The following is a 20,503-nucleotide window of genomic DNA, read 5'->3' as shown; positions in this document are numbered from 1 at the left end:
AGAAGAGTTTTAAATTATTTAGCATATCCATGGGTGAAATAGTTTTTATTATCAGTGTGTTATATCTTATTTATTTTTTAATGGGAGATTTTAAAGTCGCTACTTTAAACATAAATGGAGCAAGAGACACTGAAAAAAGGGCAAAGTTTTATGAGCTGTTAAAACAGAAAAATATTGATGTTGCCTTTGTACAAGAAACACATAGTGATGCCAGTAATGCTGCTGATTGGGTGAAAGAATGGAGGGGGCTTGCAATTTTAAGTCACAATACGTCTCTTAGCGGTGGCGTTGCTCTTCTTTTATCACAAAGTTTTATCCCATATTCATATACTGTAGATGAAATTTTAAGTGGGAGACTTTTAAAAGTAAGAGCTGTCTTTGAAAACCATGTGTTTGTTTTTATTTGTGTTTATGCTCCGACTGGGGGAATAGATAGGATGATCTTTTTAGACACACTGAGCAATGTGATTAGAGACTGTAGCACCACAGACCTTTTAATACTGGGTGGGGATTTTAACTGCACAGCAGACAGCATAGATAGAAACCATATAGAACCACATGCTGCTTCACGTAAGCGCTTACGTGAAATACTGATGGCTCAAGACTTGTGTGATATCTGGAGAAACCTTCATAATAAACAGAGACAGTATACATGGGCTCATGCCAGAGATAATACACTCTCACTGGCAAGGCTAGATCGTTTTTATGGTTTTAATTATCAACTGTCTGCTTTTACACATTGTTCGATTTTCCCAGTTGGTTTTACAGATCACTGCATGGTCCAGTGTACAGTCGCTAAGGGTAATGTGAAACCACGAAGTGCATATTGGCATTTTAACTCAGAGCTTTTAAATGATGCCAATTTTAAAGAATCTTTTATATTCTTCTGGGAGGTTTTTAAAGCACAGAAAACATATTTTACTTCACTGCAACAATGGTGGGATGTAGCCAAGGTACAGATTCAATCATTCTGTCAGCAATATACTCTCAATGTCACTAGGGACATAACTAGATCTTTAAAAGCTTTGGAGATTGAGGTAGTGGAACTCCAATGTTTAGCAGAGGCCACAGGAAATCAAGAGCATATTAAGACTCTTAAAAGAAAAAAAAAAGCACTAGATGATCTGCTAGGTACTACAGCTAAGGGGGCGCTGGTCCGCTCACGTTTTCTGAATGCCACTGAAATGGATGCTCCTTCAAAGTTCTTTTTCGGTCTAGAGCATAAAAATGGACAGAAAAGATTTATGCATGCTGTGCGAACAGAATCAGGGGATCTCTTATCAGAGCCCACTGAAATTCGCAAGCAGACAGTCAGCTTCTTCTCAAAGCTTTATCAGAGCGAGTGGTCAGTGACAAAAAAGGTAGAGACAGAGTTCTTCCAGGACCTGACAAAACTCACAGAACAATCAGCTACAGAAATGGACAGTGAACTCTCACTTGGGGAGCTATATGAAGCTCTTCAAGGAATGGAGAATGGCAGAGCTCCTGGCATTGACGGACTTACGGTGGAGTTCTACAAGGCTTTCTGGTCAGTGTTGGGACAAGATGTGCTAGATGTTCTTCAGAGGAGCGTGCAGGAAGGGAAGCTCCCTCTCAGCTGTCGGAGGGCTGTGCTGACACTGTTACCTAAGAAGGGAGATCTAACGTGTTTAAAGAACTGGCGCCCAGTCTCCCTGCTGTGCACTGACTACAAGCTGCTCTCTAAAACATTAGCCTCGAGACTGGGGAAGGTGATGGAGCAGGTGGTTCACTTTGACCAGACGTACTGTGTGCCTAGCAGATCTATTTTCGACAATGTATGTCTAATTAGAGATATTTTGGACATCTCCAGACTATTGGCTTTGAAGACTGGTCTCATTTTCCTAGACCAGGAAAAGGCTTTTGACCGGGTTGAACACGGGTACTTATGGAAAGTTCTGGAAAACTTTGGCTTCAACCCTGGTTTCATAGCTATGATCAAGGTATTGTATAGTGACATTGAGAATGTACTTAAAGTTAATGGTGGTTTATGTGCCCCTTTTAAGGTTCACAGGGGTGTCAGACAGGGCTGTGCACTCTCAGGAATGTTATATGCTTTAACCATTGAACCCCTGTTGTGTAAACTAAGAGAGAGAATCACTGGTTTTTATGTACCTAACTGTAATAACCCTTTATGTGTGTCTGCATATGCGGATGACCTTGTCATCCTGGTAAGCACACAGACAGATGTGGACATTTTAGTTAAAATTTTAAATGATTTTAAGGTTTTATCATCAGCAAAAGTAAACTGGCACAAAAGTGAAGCTGTATTAGTTGGAGAATGGAATGGAGGGGAACCTACACTCCCTGATGGACTGACATGGAAAACAGGAGGGTTCAAATATCTAGGGGTGTATTTGGGGGACAGTGACACTGTACAGAAAAACTGGGACAACATTGTTGAAAATGTAAAAGGGCGTCTCAGAAAATGGAAATGGCTGGTCCCCCAAATGTCTTACCGAGGGAGAGTACTTATTATCAATAACCTGGCTGCGTCCTCTTTGTGGCACAAATTAGCCTGTATTGACCCCCCACCACACCTGCTAGCTAACATCCAAGCCCTGCTGGTGGACTTTTTCTGGAACCGATTACACTGGATACCACAGGGAGTACTTCATCTGCCCAAGGAAGAGGGGGGACAAGGACTCATTCACCTGGCTAGCAGGACCGCTGCTTTCCGCCTACAGTTCATCCAACGACTTCTCAGTGGCCCCAAGGAGCTCGTCTGGAAGGAGGTGGCCTGCAGAATTCTACACACAGTAAAAGGACTAGGACTGGACAAAACCCTGTTTTTAATGGACACAAAAACATTGAACACGGCTGGATTACCGAATTTTTATAGGGGACTTTTAAAGGTTTGGAGTCTGTTTAAAGCAAAAAAACAGAATTCTACCACCTTACACTGGCTCCTTAAAGAACCTCTTCTCTATGGAACCCGTCTGGACATTACAAACACAACTACACCTGCACTAGACAGAATACTTATCTCTTCGGGAGTCACAACCCTCCAACAGCTGGTGGACGCTGCAGGACCAGAACTTACTGACACAGAGAACCTAGCTGCAGGACTAAGATTGAGGTCCCTGCGAGTTTCGGGCCAGCTCCTACACCGTTGGAGATCAGCACTAACTTCGGAAGAGCAAACAATGGTAAAGGACTATGGTGCAGGGGCGATCCACCCTACAGAGGATGACCCCTTTCCTGAACTGACTATCTCTCCAGTTCTACATGACTGTCAAGGACCCCTCATAGAGTGTGAAGGGGAAATGGAGATGAACTTTAATTCAGTTTCAGGTAAGCTACTGTATAAGGCTTGCGTAAAGGTTTTAAACAAGAAGAAGCTTGACAAAAGAACTGATACACCATGGAGAAATGTATTGGGGCTATGTGATGACACTAAACCAGAATGGAGGGCTTTGTACAAACCACCATTAACAAAAAAGTTTGCTGACCTGCAGTGGAGAATTTTACACGGTATTGTAGCTGTCAATGCTTTTATCTCTGTTTTAAATCCTGAAGTTTTACCACAGTGTCCTTTTTGTGCTTTTAGAGAAACTGTGTTTCATGCTTTTATGGACTGTTTTAGGCTACGTCCCCTTTTTGAGATTTTAAAGAATGTTTTCATGTCTTTTAATGAGAGTTTTACCATTCAGACTTTTATCCTTGGTTTTAAATACGTAAGGAGAAAGAGGTCCAAGTGCCAACTGATTAATTTTATCCTCGGCCAGGCCAAAACCGCGATATACATTACTCGAAAAAACAAGGTGAATGAAGATACAGATTGTGATGTTGTGAGAACTTTCTCCAGACTGGCTAAAACCAGGATTTTAGTTGATTTTAAATTTTATAAAAGCATGAACAACATTGAGAATTTTATAGAGATATGGTGCTACAGAGAGGCAATATGCTCTGTAATCGATGATGAACTCGTTTTTGCTCTAGAAATCTGTTAAATGCACATAAATCGTTTTTTATTTTTTATTTTTTTCATTTTTTATTTTATTTAATTTATTGACGAATGCATATTGCACAGTTTTATTTAACTTATTGAATGAAATGATTTAATTCAACTGTCAAGTGTCCATACTTGGTTAAAATAAAAGACCGTCAAAAATCAAAAATCTCTCTCTCTCTCTCTCTCTCTCTCTCTCTCTCTCTCACACACACACACTACTTACTATTTGTGCTATTTCTATTTTTCACGTATAACTGTATATATTTTATATAATGTATTAATTCTGGTGTTATTTTCTTTGTGGTAAAGACACAAATGACCTTGTGGTGGTGACTGTGACCCTGTGCATGAAGGTTCATAAAGACATGGACATGACAAGATCCGGGGTAAAGTAGAAGAGAAAGGGGCAGTGGCTTCACCGTTATTAAAAACCTGGGTGTTCTCATCTCTCGGCTAAATCCTGTCTGAGTTCCTGACCTCACAAATTCTCTTTTGATTGAATGAGTAAATAATATTATCAGCACTCGTGATGAAATGACAGATGTTTGTAGGCTGATGTTTTTATTTTTACCTCAGTACTGATCTTTGATCCAGGAAGTGTTGTAAGCAGCGTAGTGAAGCGTGGTGGTGACTGAGTGCCCGGACCGTATGACACATTTACCATATTAGGTAATAGTTTTAAGTAGCGCGACTGCTTATGACACTTCGTGAACGACAATGTAATATGAATTACCTCTGACTCACAGCCTCCCCTGGACTTTCCGCAGCCCTGAGGTCCAGATCTGGGATCTATAGGTGGTTTTGGGAGTGAGTAATACCACGTTGTTAGGGAGGATGGGCGTGTCTGGGTAATTTCCTTTCCAAAGTGAATGCATGTGTATTTAGTGCTTTGGCTTTCTTGAGCAACATCAGTGCCCAGCTATACCGATGCTCTTCTGACTCAATGGCACAAATTCCCACAGATATCTTGGCCATATAGTGTATAAAAGGTCTATTACATAAGGAGAAGAAGCTGCGTTAATTAGGCAGATGGAGAACGGAAAGAGAAAGAGGCTACTGAAACAGGACGACGGAGGAAAACCTAGTGGAAAGCGAGAGTCACTTTCTCCTCTTATGTACAAAATATGAAGGTGTCAGAAACTCCTGTCAAAAAGAAATTACACTCACCTCTCCAAATGTAAAATAAAATGTATAAAAATGAAGAAACTATACAGCTGGTAGCTCAGTATGTTCCTCACTGCCATCAGATCAGAGAACCAGAAAATCTGAACTCATAGCTTCTATCATCCAGTGTTTTATTATTATTATTTTTTATTTATTTATTAAATTTTCTCCCTTTTCTCCCAATTTTAGCGTAGCCAATTAGTCTTCCGCTGCTGGGGATCCCCTGTGCATCCGAGGAGGATATATTCATCTGCTCCACGTCTCCTTCGTCCGAGGAGGATATATTCATCTGCTCCACACCCCCTTCGTCCGAGGAGGATATATTCATCTGCTCCACACCCCCTTCGTCCAAGGAGGGTATATTCATCAGCTCCACACCCCCTTCGCCCGAGGAGGGTATATTCATCAGCTCCACGCCCCCTTCGCCCGAGGAGGGTATATTCATCAGCTCCACGCCCCCTTCCGATGCCTGCACAGTCCCTCGGCCCCTTCTTTTTCACCCGTGCTTCTGTACAGGTGCCTCGGTCTGCTAATCAGGGTCCTTGCACAGCGTTTGAAGACCCCACCCAATTTATTAGTCCGGCCTTTTCCCACCCAGCAGTCTGCTGCACTAGCCAATTGTGTCTGCTAGATGGTGCACAGCCGACCGGTAGAAGAGCTGAGATTCAAAACGAGGTGTTCAGAATCTCAGCGCTGGTGTGCTAGTGGAACATCCCGCATGAACACATTTATTGATCTATTTTATTTTATCAATATTATTAATGTATTATTGTTATTATTGTATTATTACTATTATTGTTGTATGTTATTTACTCGTTCTCTTTAATGTTTGCTCTCTCATTGTTACTGATTTTAATGCAGAACTGTAATAACTGCAAAATGTAAAATGTACTGCTTTAGCAACACAGGTCTCCCAGTCATTCCAATACAGCTATTTAAATTTAAAAAGAGAGAGAGAGAGATATTTGATTTGATTTTTAATCCTTCACAGGATAAAAATTATTTAAGGATAAAAAAGTAAAACAGATTAAACATTGAAATTTAAGACCCCATGGGCCGTGTCACATAAAACTCCATCCTGGGCCCATTTTTCATTGAACTCTTGCAATCTTTGTGTCATCATGGCATAAGAGAATTTAATCTTGACCCTCGCTTTTAATAGCCCAATTAACATTCCTTTGAGGTCCTCAGGACCAATCCCCTGAATTTTGTTCCTCCTGGTGAGAAACAGAGAGTTGTCAAAGGAAGTGATACTGGCTGAGATGCTGGGAGGATAACACACAGACAGACTCACGTCTATAACAGAACCGAGAGCTAAAGAAGATAACCAGGCCACGATTGCTCATGCTGAACACTGAACACCTTCATCTACACACCGTAAGATCAGAGCTCGGTCCTTTCAACCCTTTCTGTCCACCTCAGATTGGTGCTCTTCTCTAAACTCTTTCTTCTCGTGCCCCTGAGCTAGCTTAGTCCCACATCCAAGGAAACGTTTTAACATGAACCGCTCCGAGGTAGAGCTTTGGCTCTTTGTACACGTCATGTCCGTCAAGCAGCAGCTTCTGTACACGACCGAGCTCAGCGGGAGGCGATTTGTTGCTCTTGCTGACTTGTTTTTGCCCATTCAGTGATTAAGCCTGGCTAAGTAGCCTCGGTATAAGGAGCAGACAGTAGGACCCAATCTGCACCCGGCCTGTCTCAGACACACAGCGTGTGCACACGAGCTCATATTCAGTACTAATCCCCCTTTTTACTCCATTCATAAACTAACATCACATTTCCGCTTCATTTTTTGCTCCCCTTAATCTAAAATCTGCCGTTTTGTGCCACTGTTGTGGCTTTTCAGTCCGTAGGGCAACATCACATCAGCGCTAACGCTTCTATTAAGTGTGTGTTGTGTGTTACTTCCAAATGTCCGTGATACACCAGCCTGAGCCGTTATACCACAAGACTTAGTGCTTGTGCGCGTTCAAGTTTTAGCTGGACGTGGATGTATGCTGAAAAATGTCCGAGCGCAGTCAGATTTATTGTAGGTCTGTGATCGTTTCTGCAGAACGTGCTGCAAACCTGGGTATTGTACGGGCCCCTGGGCCACATGCGGCAGAAATAAGACGTAAATAATTGTACATCATACATGCAATACAATAGCTTTGCACATCCAGGACTGAAGCAGTTAAGACCAGATCTGTGATTTCAGAAACAATATCCAACAAGAGCAATGGAGTGAAAAACAGCAAATGAGGTAATTAAACTGCAAACAAACTAGCAGTCAGGTTTTCACATTTAAAACCTGCACATTTTGTTCAAAACTGTTTTGAATGTTGATTAAATAGTGAAATGATGTTGATGTTTTTTTTTACTCTGCCTGCTTCTCATTTTCATTGCCTGATTGTAACATCGACTTATCAAAAACCCAACTATTTACCACCTTCATACAAAAGATAAAATGAATATTGAGCAGAATTAAGTTCATCCTCCTGGACCGACTCTCCACAACAGTCCCGGGTTCTCATGTGGCCCCATCATGAACGATCATAATGAGCTTTTACTCAGCCATCACTTACCGGCATCAGTTTGCCATCTTCGAGTCGACGCGCTTTGTTCCTGAATTCAGGTGCTGAAGGACGCTCTAAGACACAAAAAGGAAATAAATAAATGGCATTTAGAATAACATTACACCTTTGGTACCAGATATAATGCAGTTAAGTGCCAGAGACAGACACTCATCTGAGAAGTCTTCTCACAATTTGTGGCCCACTTCGTGTATTTATGCCAGAATTCAATCAAAAGTCCTTAGGACCCCACGGAGCTGCGGTACCAACTTAAACACGCCCAAAGACTCCTGTTGCCCTCAGGTGGCACAGCGGGATATTCCGCTCACACACCAGCGCTGAGATTCTGAGCTCCTTGGTTCGAATCTTAGCTCTGCTACCTGTCGGCTGGGCGCCCCCTAGCGGGCACAATTGGCAGTGCATGTAGCAGACAAAATTTTAGGCCAGCAAGTTAAAGATAAAGTGGGCGGGGTCTTCAAACGCTGTACAAGACCCTGGTTTGCGACCCAAGGCGCCTCTGAAGAAGTGGAGGAGCCCAATGTGCAAATCCACCGAGGTACAAAAAAGGTGTCGAGGGACTGTGCACGCGTCAGAAGGGGCGTGGGGCAGGCGAATAAACCCCTCCTTGGACAAGATCAGGATCCCCAGCAGCAGAAGACTAATTGGCTATGATAAATAGTAAGGAAAAGGGAGGAAATGCATAAATAAAGCACACTCACTGTGCACATAAACATCTACAGGATATTCCTTGAGATTGGCTACTGTGACCACGATGCAGGTAAAGACGTTCTCGTCCTGCAGGGTCCCACTCTGGATCAGCAGGCTGGAGTCGGCCGAGATGCTGATTCGAGCCCTGTAGCTGTCCGGAGCCGTGATCTTCGCCTCATCCTTCTGAGACTGCTTCACCAAGAGATCTTCCGAAACGCCGTCTTTAGTCGTCTGTGAATAAAAACAGAACAGGAGCCGTAAGCGACCCGTCGTAACCCGAGCCGGCCCGCTGTCCTCGCCCTGCACAGCTCGCTAAGTTGTTTTACAGACAGGATAGATGAAACACAAGTTGCGAATTCTTGTTTGCATGTTTTTATCTTCTAGAAGCTCTATTCCCAGCATTCGCACTATTCAAACGTTGCTTGAATGCCTGCCACCCGATCCCACCGGGGTACCAGGGAACCAGCGACGACAGATTCAGAAAAGAGAAGTGACAGAGACGTACGTATTTCCACTTGGTGAAGACCAGATCTGCCGGTTGGTTGTCGCCGTTATTGCAGGGGATGGTGATGGTCTCGCCGTATGTTGCGTTCAGCCCCGTCTTGCTGCTCACTAAAACATGGGACACAGGAAAGGAAGGAAGATTTTTAGAGACGCATTATCTGTAAGCATTGCGCAAATTACTTTTAAATAATTAACTCTGTATGTGGTTGAACTGAAATTAATCATTAATAATCTGTGTACATATCTCACACAAGTATTTAATGTGTTAATTATATTTCACACATTTACTCATTAAAATATGGCACATTTTTTATTTTTTCTAAATAAAATATTTTATTATTTATTGTAAATACTTGGTTTACACGCTACTTTAAGCTGATAAACTAGCAGGAAATAGTAAATAAATAAAATAAAAAACATTTTGATAGGGGCGTCACTGACGTGATAACATCCAGCGTTCCTGTTCTATTAACGTCTAACCCAGTGACACAATAAGACAACAAGGCTGTTACAGCAGTTTTTCCCAACCATTGGGCCGTGGACCGGTACCGGCCCGTAGGTAATTTATTACCGGGCCGCACAGAAAGAATAAATAATTAGAGATCACTACGAGAGCAATTAAATTTCCAATACAATACTCTTCGGGAGTTATTGTCTCTTATCACCACTAGGTGGGAACAGAGTCTCATTGCAGCAAAAAAAAAGCTCAGGATTCACACTGATTTTCCATTCTATAGTTACTCTATTTTAAATCCTCCCGTCCCCGCAGGTCTGTGAAATTATATCTTATATGAAACCGGTCCGTGCTGCGGCACCGCTGTGACTCTTTACTATCCCTTCCAATTGCAATTTCGACCTGTTGGGCTCCAGGTTGATCAATAAGCGCTCAATCACCTATAAATTTTTTATCAGGGTATTTGGCTCCCGGTCTTGAAGGGGTAAAACATCATGGCTCGTCTAACAACTGATCAGCTATTTACTAAGATCAATACCGACTCTTAGAGAACTGAAAGCAAACCCTGGGTCGTGACCCTTAGATGAGTTGCAAGCCGGAAAAATGGGTCGAGGAGAAAAATAATAATAATTAAATAAACTTGTGTGAACGCCCCCTTTATGTTACATCTGTTAACCACAGTGGGACCAGATTATATTGTATTATAATATAATATAATAGCAGAGAGAGTAAGATAATTATTTGTGTTGCCTGGGTCACGTAAATACATAATGTTCATGCCTGCTTTTAATAATCCTTACTGCTCAGTCTGGAGGAAAGTAGTAAAACTGCTGACCCTAGCGTACCTGATCGAACTAAGAGACAGTGAACGCTTTTAGCCTGTTTAGCTGAAGTATAAACGGAAGAACCCTGAGGCTGGATCAGACAGACGCTTTTGCAGCAGAGATGAAATAAACGCCTGAGATTAAAATATTGGCTTTAATGATAAAGTGGAGAGGCAGACGGGGCAGTGGGAGCAGGTGGCGTTGTGTACACTCCGATTTCGAGTGTGTCTACAAATGGCTGTTTGAACAGCGAGCCGAACGCGCAGGTGAAATCCGCCCCGTCTGCCTCATCCACCCGTACGTGCTACCTGCACACGTTCGCAGGACAGACGCGCGGTAAACGAAAAACCCTCCAGGCACCAGGATTCCTCTCAGGAGGGCACGATTCCATTCAAGCAGCTTTGTTTTTCCACAGAATGCCACTCTGCCAGGTAGCGGGTGCAAACACTTGTCTCGGGGGTCGATGTTTCAAGAGTTTGCCGAGGCGTGAAAAGCAAAACGCTGCATTCATGGCTGGCTTTGTCATCCGCCCGGCACCGCGGCCGTGAAAGGTGCACCGGGCAGGAAGGAGACTCTAATGGAACAAAGCCTGTATTTTGGGTTTAGTTTCCACAACATGCCTGAAAGCTGCTCTTTCCAACATGCTGCTGAGTGAAGGGTTTTGTTTGGGAGGGCATGACTCAACCGTCCTTCACACACGGCATATCAGATTAAATATCTAAAATAAAAAAAAGAAACACTGGCGTGTGTTTATTTAAGAGTAAATTATTGGTAATAATAGTAAAATCTACCTTTGAACTGTTTATATGTTTCTGTGTATTCAAAAATTTATGTCCTAAAATTTCCACAAATGTTCAGAAATATGAGCCTTTGGTTAGTCAGCGTGGTAGATTAGATCAGTTTAGAAAGACTCACAAGTGTCACAGTGGTGCAACAGCTTGTGGGCCTAGGTTCAAACCTCACTTTCATCACTCAGTGTTCGTAAGAGGTTTGGCATGTTTCATCAGTGTCCGTGTAGTTTAATTTACCCTTTAACCTTACCCAAACTATAGTCAAGAGTAAGGCAGTGGGTGAACAGTGTATTTATCACACAGTTTGTGAAGTCAGAAGAGAAAAGATGATGGAAGTGACCCGACCACAAAGCCTGGAAATCCATCAACCATCAACCCCTTGGTGCACGTTCAGAGTTTCCTCTTAGTATCTCTGAGTGGGTGCCAAACCTGATAACTGATCAGCTATTTACTAAGATCAATACCAACTCTTAGAGAACTGAAAGCACGATCTGTCTAAACAAACCCTGGGTCGTGACCCTTAGGTGGGTCGCAAGCCGGAAAAATGGGGCAGAGAAAAATAATAATCATTAAATAAACTTGTACATGAACGCCCCCTCGTGGAGGCTTTATGTTACATCTGTAAACCACAGTGGGACCAGATTACATTGTATTATAATATAATATAATATAATGGCAAAGACAGTAAGATGATTATTTGTGTTACCTGGGTCATGTAAACACAACTTAAACACACAAACAATGTTCATGCCTGCTTTTAATAATCCTTTACTGCTCAGTCTGGAGGAAACTGGGTAATATGCATTTTAGACTTAACAACTTGTGGGCCTTCATTCAACGTCTGTAAAGAGTTTGGCATGTTTTATCAGTGTCTGTGTGGTCTTATTTATCATTTAACCCCACCCAAAATAAAATAAATAACTATATACAAATATAAATAACTGAAATCAAGTCAGAGTTTGGCATGTTATTTTATTCATCCTGTAACCCCACCCAAAATAAAAAAAATAATGAATGACTATAGTCAAGAGTAAGGCAGTGGGTAAACAGTGTATTTATCAAATAGTCTGTGAGGTCAGAGGAGAAAAGGTGATAGAAGTGACCCAACCAGAAAGCCCGGAAACCCACCAACCCCTCGGTTCACGTTCAGTATCCCTGTTCGGAGAGACTCAAGGTGACACAACAACTAGTGCTCCTAGGTTCAAATCTCACATTCATTCGATGTTTGTAAAGAGTTTGGCATGTTTTATCAGTGTCTGTGTGCTTTTATTTATCCATCAACCCTGCCAAAAATAAAAAATAGTAATAAATTATAGGTAGAGGTGAGTGAATGGGTAAGAGCTGTATTGGTCACACAGTTTGTGAGGCCATCTGAGTAAAGCTGAAACCTTTTGGAGTATCCTGCATTGCGTCCAGTGTTTCTGATTGGGTGCCAAACCTGATACAGATTTTACTAAATAAATAAAAAAGAAACCATTCTTTTGTTTAATACTATAACATCATGAGTCTGCTTCCTCTCAGGGTTTCTTTCTGTAATTTCAATGGGGTTTTCGTGCCACTGTCACCCTTGGCCTACTCAACAAGGGGGTTTTTGGTCTGTCAGTCCTGGATTCAGTAAAGTTGCTTTGAGACGATGTCCCTTGTAAATAGTGCTATACAAATACATTTGACTTGACTTAACTCATATTGGGATTTGTCAAACTGACATAAAAGTCACATCAAATCAACATGAGCAATCCGACTCCTGCAATCCACTGTGTTTCTGTCACTCTGTAATTGTTACACTTCTTAAATTTGACTTTTTAAAGCTAAAGAATTCAAACAGAAGACGAACAAAGCCTGGCTCTTAATAGCAGCAGATTGATTGGACGTGGTGATGGACATGGTCTGAGATCTGAGCTCCTGTAACTGTGCAAAGTGAAAAGGAGTGTGTGTTAGGACCGGTCACACACCCGCCGCGCGACTGATTGCAATCCTTTTTCAATTCAGGAGACGGTTGCTGACCTTTTTAAATCCAGTGCCTCTACCAACCGCCTGGATTCTGCATCCTGCTGCATTGTTATTTTTATGTGTCTGTGTGTTCTTTCTGTGTGTGTGTGTGTGTGTGTGTGTGTGTGTGTGTGTGTGTGTGTGAGGGCGAGTGTGTGGGCTGGTATGCGTCTGTTCAGACACCATGAGAGAACGACTGGCTTATAACTGATGTGACACACACGAGCACACAGGGCACAACGGCCCGACGGTGAATCCGTCTCCGTGCTCAGCCTCGATCCTTCACAGCTGAGAGATTAGGTCTCGTCAGAGGCTGCGCTGGTACAGACAAGACGCCACGTTTATCTGCTCTGTTTACACCCTGCCATTCATCCCATCATTTAAACTCTGATCACAAACAAATGGACGTATTGGAATATTGGAAATACGCATATAGTCAAACATTATTGCTATTATACAGAGAACTAGACCTGATATTTTTTATAATACAGGTATTGTAACGTCTGTGGGAATTTGTGCCTATTCAGGCTAAAGAGGCACTGATGTCTGACGAGAACGCCTGGGTTGCAATCGATGTTCCATTTCATCCTAAAGGTGTTCAGTGGGATGGAGGTCAGGGCTCTGTGTCTTTATACACCTCATCAAAGGGACCTTCCCAGAATGTTGGCACAAAATTGGAAGCATATATATGCATAATATGCATTTTCTCCCCATTTTCCTCACATATTGCATCCGAGAAGAGCACGTCGCCCTCCTCTACTCGCCCATGCATTCTGCACAGGCGTCTCTTCCGCCAAGCAGGGTCCTTACACAACGTATAACGTATAAAGATCCCACCCCACACATAGTCCGGTCCCCACACATAGTCCGGTCCCCACCCTGCAGATACGATGGCCAATTAGTATCTGCTGCAGGCACTGCCAATTGTGCCCGCCAGATGGCGCCTAGCCGACTGGCGGCAACGCTGAGTTTTGAACCGAGGAGTTCAGAATCCCCGCATTGGTGTGCTAGCGGAATATCCCGCAGTCCCACCAATCCCATCTTATTCTCCCATACGTTGGTGGACTTGAGTGTCAGGTCGGTTTTGCATACAGAGAGCCACGCCTCAATCTCTGTGCTCCTCCACGTTCTGTATACAGATCCCTACCCCACCCCTTAGTCTGGTCTTTTCCCACCCAGCACACTGAAAGCTGGTTTTGTCTGCTGCAGGCATTAGCCAATTGTGCCTGCTACAGGGCGTCCAGCAGACCGGTAGCAGAGCCGAGATTCTAAACCAGGAGTTCAGGATCTCGGCACTGTTGTGTTAGTGGAATATCCTGCTGAGCCACCTATAGTGAAAAAAATAAATAAAGAAAGAATATCAACCTTGAAGTTCTGCAGCTTCATGTACTGAGCAGTAGGAACATTTCAGGTTGAGCTTTTCGCTCCTTTCCCAGCGCTTCCATTCACAATAACGTTAATGCAGTCACATTAGCGCTGTCCCCGGCTCAGGCTGCACCGACTAAACTGAAAATCTGCGCAGCCTGGAACACGGCCATCAGAAAAGCTCCCTGAATCCATGAAAGTGAAGATACCGTACTGCGTTTGGTAAATTATTATCGCATTAGTGCTGATGCACCATCTTTGCATCCTTAAGGCTACAGAAATCATTAAGAAACCCGAGCACGGCAGGCTAAACAGATTCTGGGATACGGCTTTCTTTCTGAAAGAGGTATAGTGAACGCTATGAACGATATGAAGTCATGAGTTTGTCAGCTCGGAAATGGACAGCCCAGAGCGTCCTGAAATGGGCACGCTGGTACCAGAAGTGAGGGAAGGATGGAAGGATAATCCGGGACCAGAAAGGGTTTAAGCACATGGGAAATCAAGCCTGCTTCCGAGTCCGTGACTCATCAACCTGAGGCTGCTGGGCGGTTATCAAATCCCGACTTATTAGCCGCGGAAAAAGGGACGCGCTGGAGCAGAATCCTGACGCCCCGCTGGGTGTTTTTGTGTTGATTTTAATCTCGCTGTCCTAACCACACTAAATAACTACAACACCGCTGCAGGAACTCCTAAATAACCTTTTCCACAAGAATCCGGCCTCCGTGGTTACACTCGGCCATCCCGACTGCCAGAGCTACCACCACGGATCATATTACTGGGGTTTATAAAGCCTGAATTACTTTCCAGGGTCACATTTGTACCAAAGTTTGATTTGAAAACTACACCGATCAGCCATAGCATTAAAACCACCTCCTTGTTTCTACACTCACTGTCCATTTTATCAGCTCCACTTACCATATAGAAGCACTTTGTAGTTCTACAATTACTGACTGTAGTCCATCTGTTTCTCTGCATGCTTTGTTAGCCCCCTTTCACCCTGTTCTTCAATGGTCAGGACCCCCACAGGACCACCACAGAGCAGGTATTATGTAGGTGGTGGATCATTCTCAGCACTGCAGTGACACTGACATGGTGGTGGTGTGTTAGTGTGTGTTGTGCTGGTATGAGTGGATCAGACACAGCAGCGCTGCTGGAGTTTTTAAATACCGTGTCCACTCACTGTCCACTCTATTAGACACTCCTACCTGGTTGGTCCACCTTGTAGATGTAAAGTCAGAGACGATCGCTCATCTATTGCTGCTGTTTGAGTCGGTCATCTTCTAGACCTTCATCAGTGGTCACAGGGCGCTGTTGGCTGGATGTTTTTGGTTGGTGGACTATTCTCAGTCCAGCAGTGACAGTGATGTATTTAATAACTCCAGCAGCGCTGCTGTGTCCGATCCACTCATACAAGTACAACACACACTAACACACCACCACCATGTCAGTGTCACTGCAGTGCTGAGAATGATCCACCACCTAAATAATACCTGCTCTGTGGTGGTCCTGTGGGGGTCCTGACCATTGAAGAACAGCATGAAAGGGGGCTAACAAAGCATGCAGAGAAACAGATGGACTACAGTCAGTAATTGTAGAACCACAAACTGCCTCTATAAGGTAAGTGAAGCTGATAAAATGGACAGTGAGTGTAAAAACAAGGAGGTGGTTTTAATGTTATGGCTGATCGTGTACGTTAATACCTGTGCAACTTAAAAAAAAACAGGTCATCTAAATTATTCGCTTCATTTTAACCCCACAAATGGCCATTTAGGACCGGAGTTCAACATGTTTGGGTGAGAAAGATGTAACACAACAGATCTGTGTGTTTCCAAGCTAATTTTTAAACTAGTCCTTATCAAAAACAGCATTTTATATTCTTAACACATCTCACCTGAAGCTGAATCATAATAACATGTAATATACAGAGAAGCTTTAGCACATTTGCAGAGCTGCTTCTTCCGCGGGTCCTAATTTACGAGACCCGCAGAAAGAGCTTCATTGTGAGGACACGAGGTTGGAGAGAATTGATGAACCTCTCACTGAAGGTGATATAAAACTGGAATATGATTAGCTGAGCGTGGGGCCGAATGCTAGAAAAGGCAAAAACGTGATAGCAGTTCACGGTTTTACTTCGAGGAGTGTGTGTACGTTCATGTGTGTGTACTAGAGCTGTTAAAATTAATTGGATTATATGAGCTGTTCTGTGATGTGATATATACTGTTTATAATATTTATGCATTTAAAGTAGAAAACGCACATTTTAACTCACAAATGTGTGTCGTTATGGTGGTTTTGTGTGTGGGGGGGGTTGTGTGTAAGTGATATTGAAAGCAAACACTCGCTACAGCCAAAACACGCCATACATTCCAAACTCTGGAGGTGGATGCACCAGTTTCACAACATTGCATGGCATCACATTAACCTAACTAGTGATAGGAATGTCAATCATTAACTGATTGACTAGTGCTGTCGAGTTTAAAGGTCATTCAAGCAGCTCACAGTTGGTATTTATATTGAGAGTGGAGCTGAAACTGGCACACAGACACACACACACACACACACACACGATTCATTCATTTTTACTAACTGAGTAAACTCATACAGGAATCACAGAACACGAGGCAGAAACACACACTGGACAGAACCCAGATTCATAATAGGGCAACACACACACCTGTCTATAATCACCAAGAGACCATTACTCTGAGTAAACACATATCAACAATCCCAAACATCATGTGATGTCCGACTTGAGCACGACCCTTTTAATTTATTAATTATTTACTAATTTATTAGGATTTTAATGTTATGTTTTACATACTTTGTTCCATTCAGGACCGGACAGGTAGTTACTCATTACACAAGATTCATCAGTTCAGTGTCTCCAATTCACCTCACTTGCACGTCTTTAGACTGTGGGAGGAAACCGGAGCTCCCGAAGGAAACCCACGCGGACACGGGGAGACATGCAAACTCCACACAGAAAGGACCCGGACCGCCCCATCTGGAAATCGAACCCAGGACCTTCTTGCTGTGAGGCAACAGTAATACCCACTGAGCCACGGTGCCGACCTTTATGCATTCATATAAGACCTAATTTTACTTTCACATTTTCAGCAGTTAGCAGACGGCTTGATCCAAAGCGACTTACAGTACCGTGACAGTACACATTCTGAGCAATCAAGGGTGGGCCTTGCTCAAGGGCCCAACAGCAGCAACCTGGCAGTGGTGGGGCTTGAACCAGTGACCTTTTAGCATCTTAACTGGGTGCTTAGGCTACAACTGGGCTGCCTAATTAATCCCTAAATGCCCCTTAAACAGGACATCTTTTATTTATATTAAATGTATATTTGTATATCTGTGTGTGATGGCCTGCAATCGTCTTTCCATCCGAGTGTTTACCTGCCTCGCACCCATTGTTTTCGAATGACACATCCTGTTACGCACCCTGGTACCTGTATAAAGGTAGAGTCTGTTGTCTGAGGCAAAAGTCTCCTGTTGTTGGAGTGTGTGTGCGTGTGTGTGTGTGTGTGTGTGTGTGTGTACTTTGAAAATGAAGCAGGGAGCAGAACAAACAGTCATAAATACTGCAGAGGGAGAGACGGCGAGATGCGGAACGATAACCGTATTTGCACATGCACCCGCCCACGGCGCAGACAGAACTGCATCACCGGCTTAAACCGATTAGAAGTCGGTGTGATCCGGCTCCTCGGGTTTGAGCTCTCTAGTCTCTCCCCTAAATGAACTAATGCACCCTAATAAGCAATCCCTGAACAACTTTTACGAACACGCCGTACATTTAGCCCAGACGCTCTGAAAGCGCCGCAGCATTTAACTAAGAACGAAAGCAGTCGTTTTCAATAACGCTAATTGAACGCGCGGTTCGTGTGCGCCGCCACACAAAGCGGCATACGCGAGCGAGCAGATGGCGACTCGTTTATTGTTTGTGAACCCGCTGTGAGTTCACTTCGCAAAGCCAGCTAAATAAGCATGAACATTTGAGGAGGGTACAGCTGGTGCTGTTTCTTAAAAGCGTAGTTGAGTTCCTAGTGTACGGCGGCATTTAATGTGCTTGTGTCTGCCTTCGGGTCTGAGTGGTGAGTCTGTTTTGGCCTGATAAAATAATTTAGACACAGTGGGTAGCACTGTCGCATCACAGCAAGAAGGTCCTGGGTTCGATTCCCAGGCGGAGCGGTGTGGGTCCTTTCTGTGTGAAGTTTGCATGTTCTCCCCGTGTCCACGTGGGTTTCCATCCAAGAACCCATTAGATTATTAATGAGAATATAATAATAATAATGGGTGGCACGGTGGGTAGCACTGTTGCATCACAGCAAGGAGGTCCTGGGTTCGATTCCCAGGTGGAGTGGTCTGGGTCCTTTCTGTTTGGAGTTTGCATGTTCTCCCCGTGTCTGCGTGGGTGTCCTCCAGGAGCGCCGGCTTCCTCCCACAGTTCAAAGACATGCAGCCAGGTAAGCTAGAGCTACTAATATTGCCCTTATGTGTGAGTGTGTGTGTGTGTGTGTGTTTGCTGCCCTTGCACCCCGTTCAGGGTGTTTCTGTGTGCCTCATGCCCACTGAGAGCTGGGATAGGCTCCAGCACCCCCTGCAACCCTGATTAGGATAAGCGGCTTAGAAAGTGAGTGTGTGTTTTCTAAAAATATCTCACGTGTCCATAATAATGAAGGAAACAATAGAAGCCTTATAGAGTTGTGGACATGTCAGTAACCAGAATGACATCCTGACAGTAACCAGGTTGAGCTCGTCTCTGTAAACACCAGGTTATTGTTTTGTGAATCTATTAAAGGGGAACAAAAGCTTTCTTAACCTTAAAAGTCACGTGACCCAGTGGCTACACAGTGGAAACTGTCACCACCCTGAAAAGCAAGATTACGAACCTGTTCAGAGCACAAATGTACAAGTTTTAGTATAATGCAGGTCATTTAATGTGTTTAAGGCTTCAGGATTTATAGCAGCTTAAAGGATTTGTGGGAAGCTTTGTGACTGTACAGATATATAAAAGGTGACATAAAGAATAAATGTAATGTAAATGTATTGTATTTATTTTTGCAATCCATACTTCAGTTTTACTGGTTCATCCTTTGTAAATATCCTATTGTTATGCAAATACTGTTTCTCCTTTTATCTTTTTTGGGTAACTGAGTTTGAAAAAATCCATTTTCTTTAAAAATTTGAGCTGTGATTTTTGAAAACGAGGTCTGTGCAATTAAGCACATTATCCCAGTGAATTTAGTAGAGCCCTGATTATAAATAACATCTAATAAAGTGTATTCATTTTTTGCCCCTTTGTATATCGTCGCTGTCCGATTAAAAACATGTATCTTCACTTTTTTTACATGTGTTGATTATGGGTATAAATCTCTGTCTGTCCATAGCAGCGAATATTAAAATGACCAATGAAAAGATGAAAAATCATGCAATCTCTTTTACGAGTATCTCCATTGGCTGCTAGACCTGTCTATCTAAATGTGTAATGTGTGATCTATACAGTTTATTCAGGTTATTCAATTGCATGGTTGTAAACATGATTTATATTTGTACACGTCCATTTTACATATGAAACAGACAGACTGACGACCTGATAAAGATATATTTTTATTTCTGTGCTGAATTGTATCTAAATGTTGCCATCTGTGGTTTGTTTGCACCGTTACTGTCAGGGGAAAACGTTTTTTATTTTTCCTAAAAAAGTTGGGTTTATGGAGATACGTGTTTTTCATCGGACAGTGACGATATACTGACTATGCTAAAGCATCATAAGTGAACAATACAATAGTATATCTGACTAGGTTAACCCTTCAACAGCTTGGTATTTTCCTAAACTATCAGTGGTCGTTCAGACATTTCAGCAGGACCCGAGGAGCTGTGTATATGTGTATTGATCGGAGAGCTCTGGTATAAAAGAATCAGTTATTTTCCATGCAGATGGGGTGTTTGGGTGAATTGCGGCATAACAGCTTGGCTCTGCGACGTGATCTTTTCACCTCAAAGTAATCCCGTACTACGGCTGCTAAATTTTTAAACAGGAACTTGGCAGAAGGTCCGTCTCCTTGGGGAGGCCGGGTTAAGAGCTGCGAACAGAATCACTTTGCTCGGTCTCTGGAGGGAGAACTATCCGGTGTTTTCTCTTTCACAGGAGCGCTCGGACCATCTGTGGTGCT

General features: G+C 43.1%; 1 protein-coding gene across 3 annotated transcripts in view; it reads right to left on the bottom strand.

Moving 5' to 3' along the window:
* The window catches only part of alcama (activated leukocyte cell adhesion molecule a), a 103,464-nt gene that overhangs the window by 20,314 nt on the left and 62,647 nt on the right, over positions 1-20,503 (bottom strand). For all 3 annotated transcript variants that reach the window (XM_063014270.1, XM_063014271.1, XM_063014272.1), the window contains exons 2-4: positions 8,903-9,009; positions 8,409-8,628; positions 7,702-7,766 (exon numbers count right to left, since the gene is read on the bottom strand). In XM_063014270.1, coding sequence (XP_062870340.1) covers positions 7,702-7,766; positions 8,409-8,628; positions 8,903-9,009 — 392 coding nt within the window. The remainder of the gene's footprint in view (positions 1-7,701; positions 7,767-8,408; positions 8,629-8,902; positions 9,010-20,503) is intronic.

This window comes from Trichomycterus rosablanca, chromosome 18 (genome assembly GCF_030014385.1).
Source record: "Trichomycterus rosablanca isolate fTriRos1 chromosome 18, fTriRos1.hap1, whole genome shotgun sequence".
NCBI classification, from domain to species: domain Eukaryota; kingdom Metazoa; phylum Chordata; class Actinopteri; order Siluriformes; family Trichomycteridae; genus Trichomycterus; species Trichomycterus rosablanca.
Note: the sequence above shows the minus strand (reverse complement) of the source record. Positions and strands in the feature narration are given on the sequence as shown.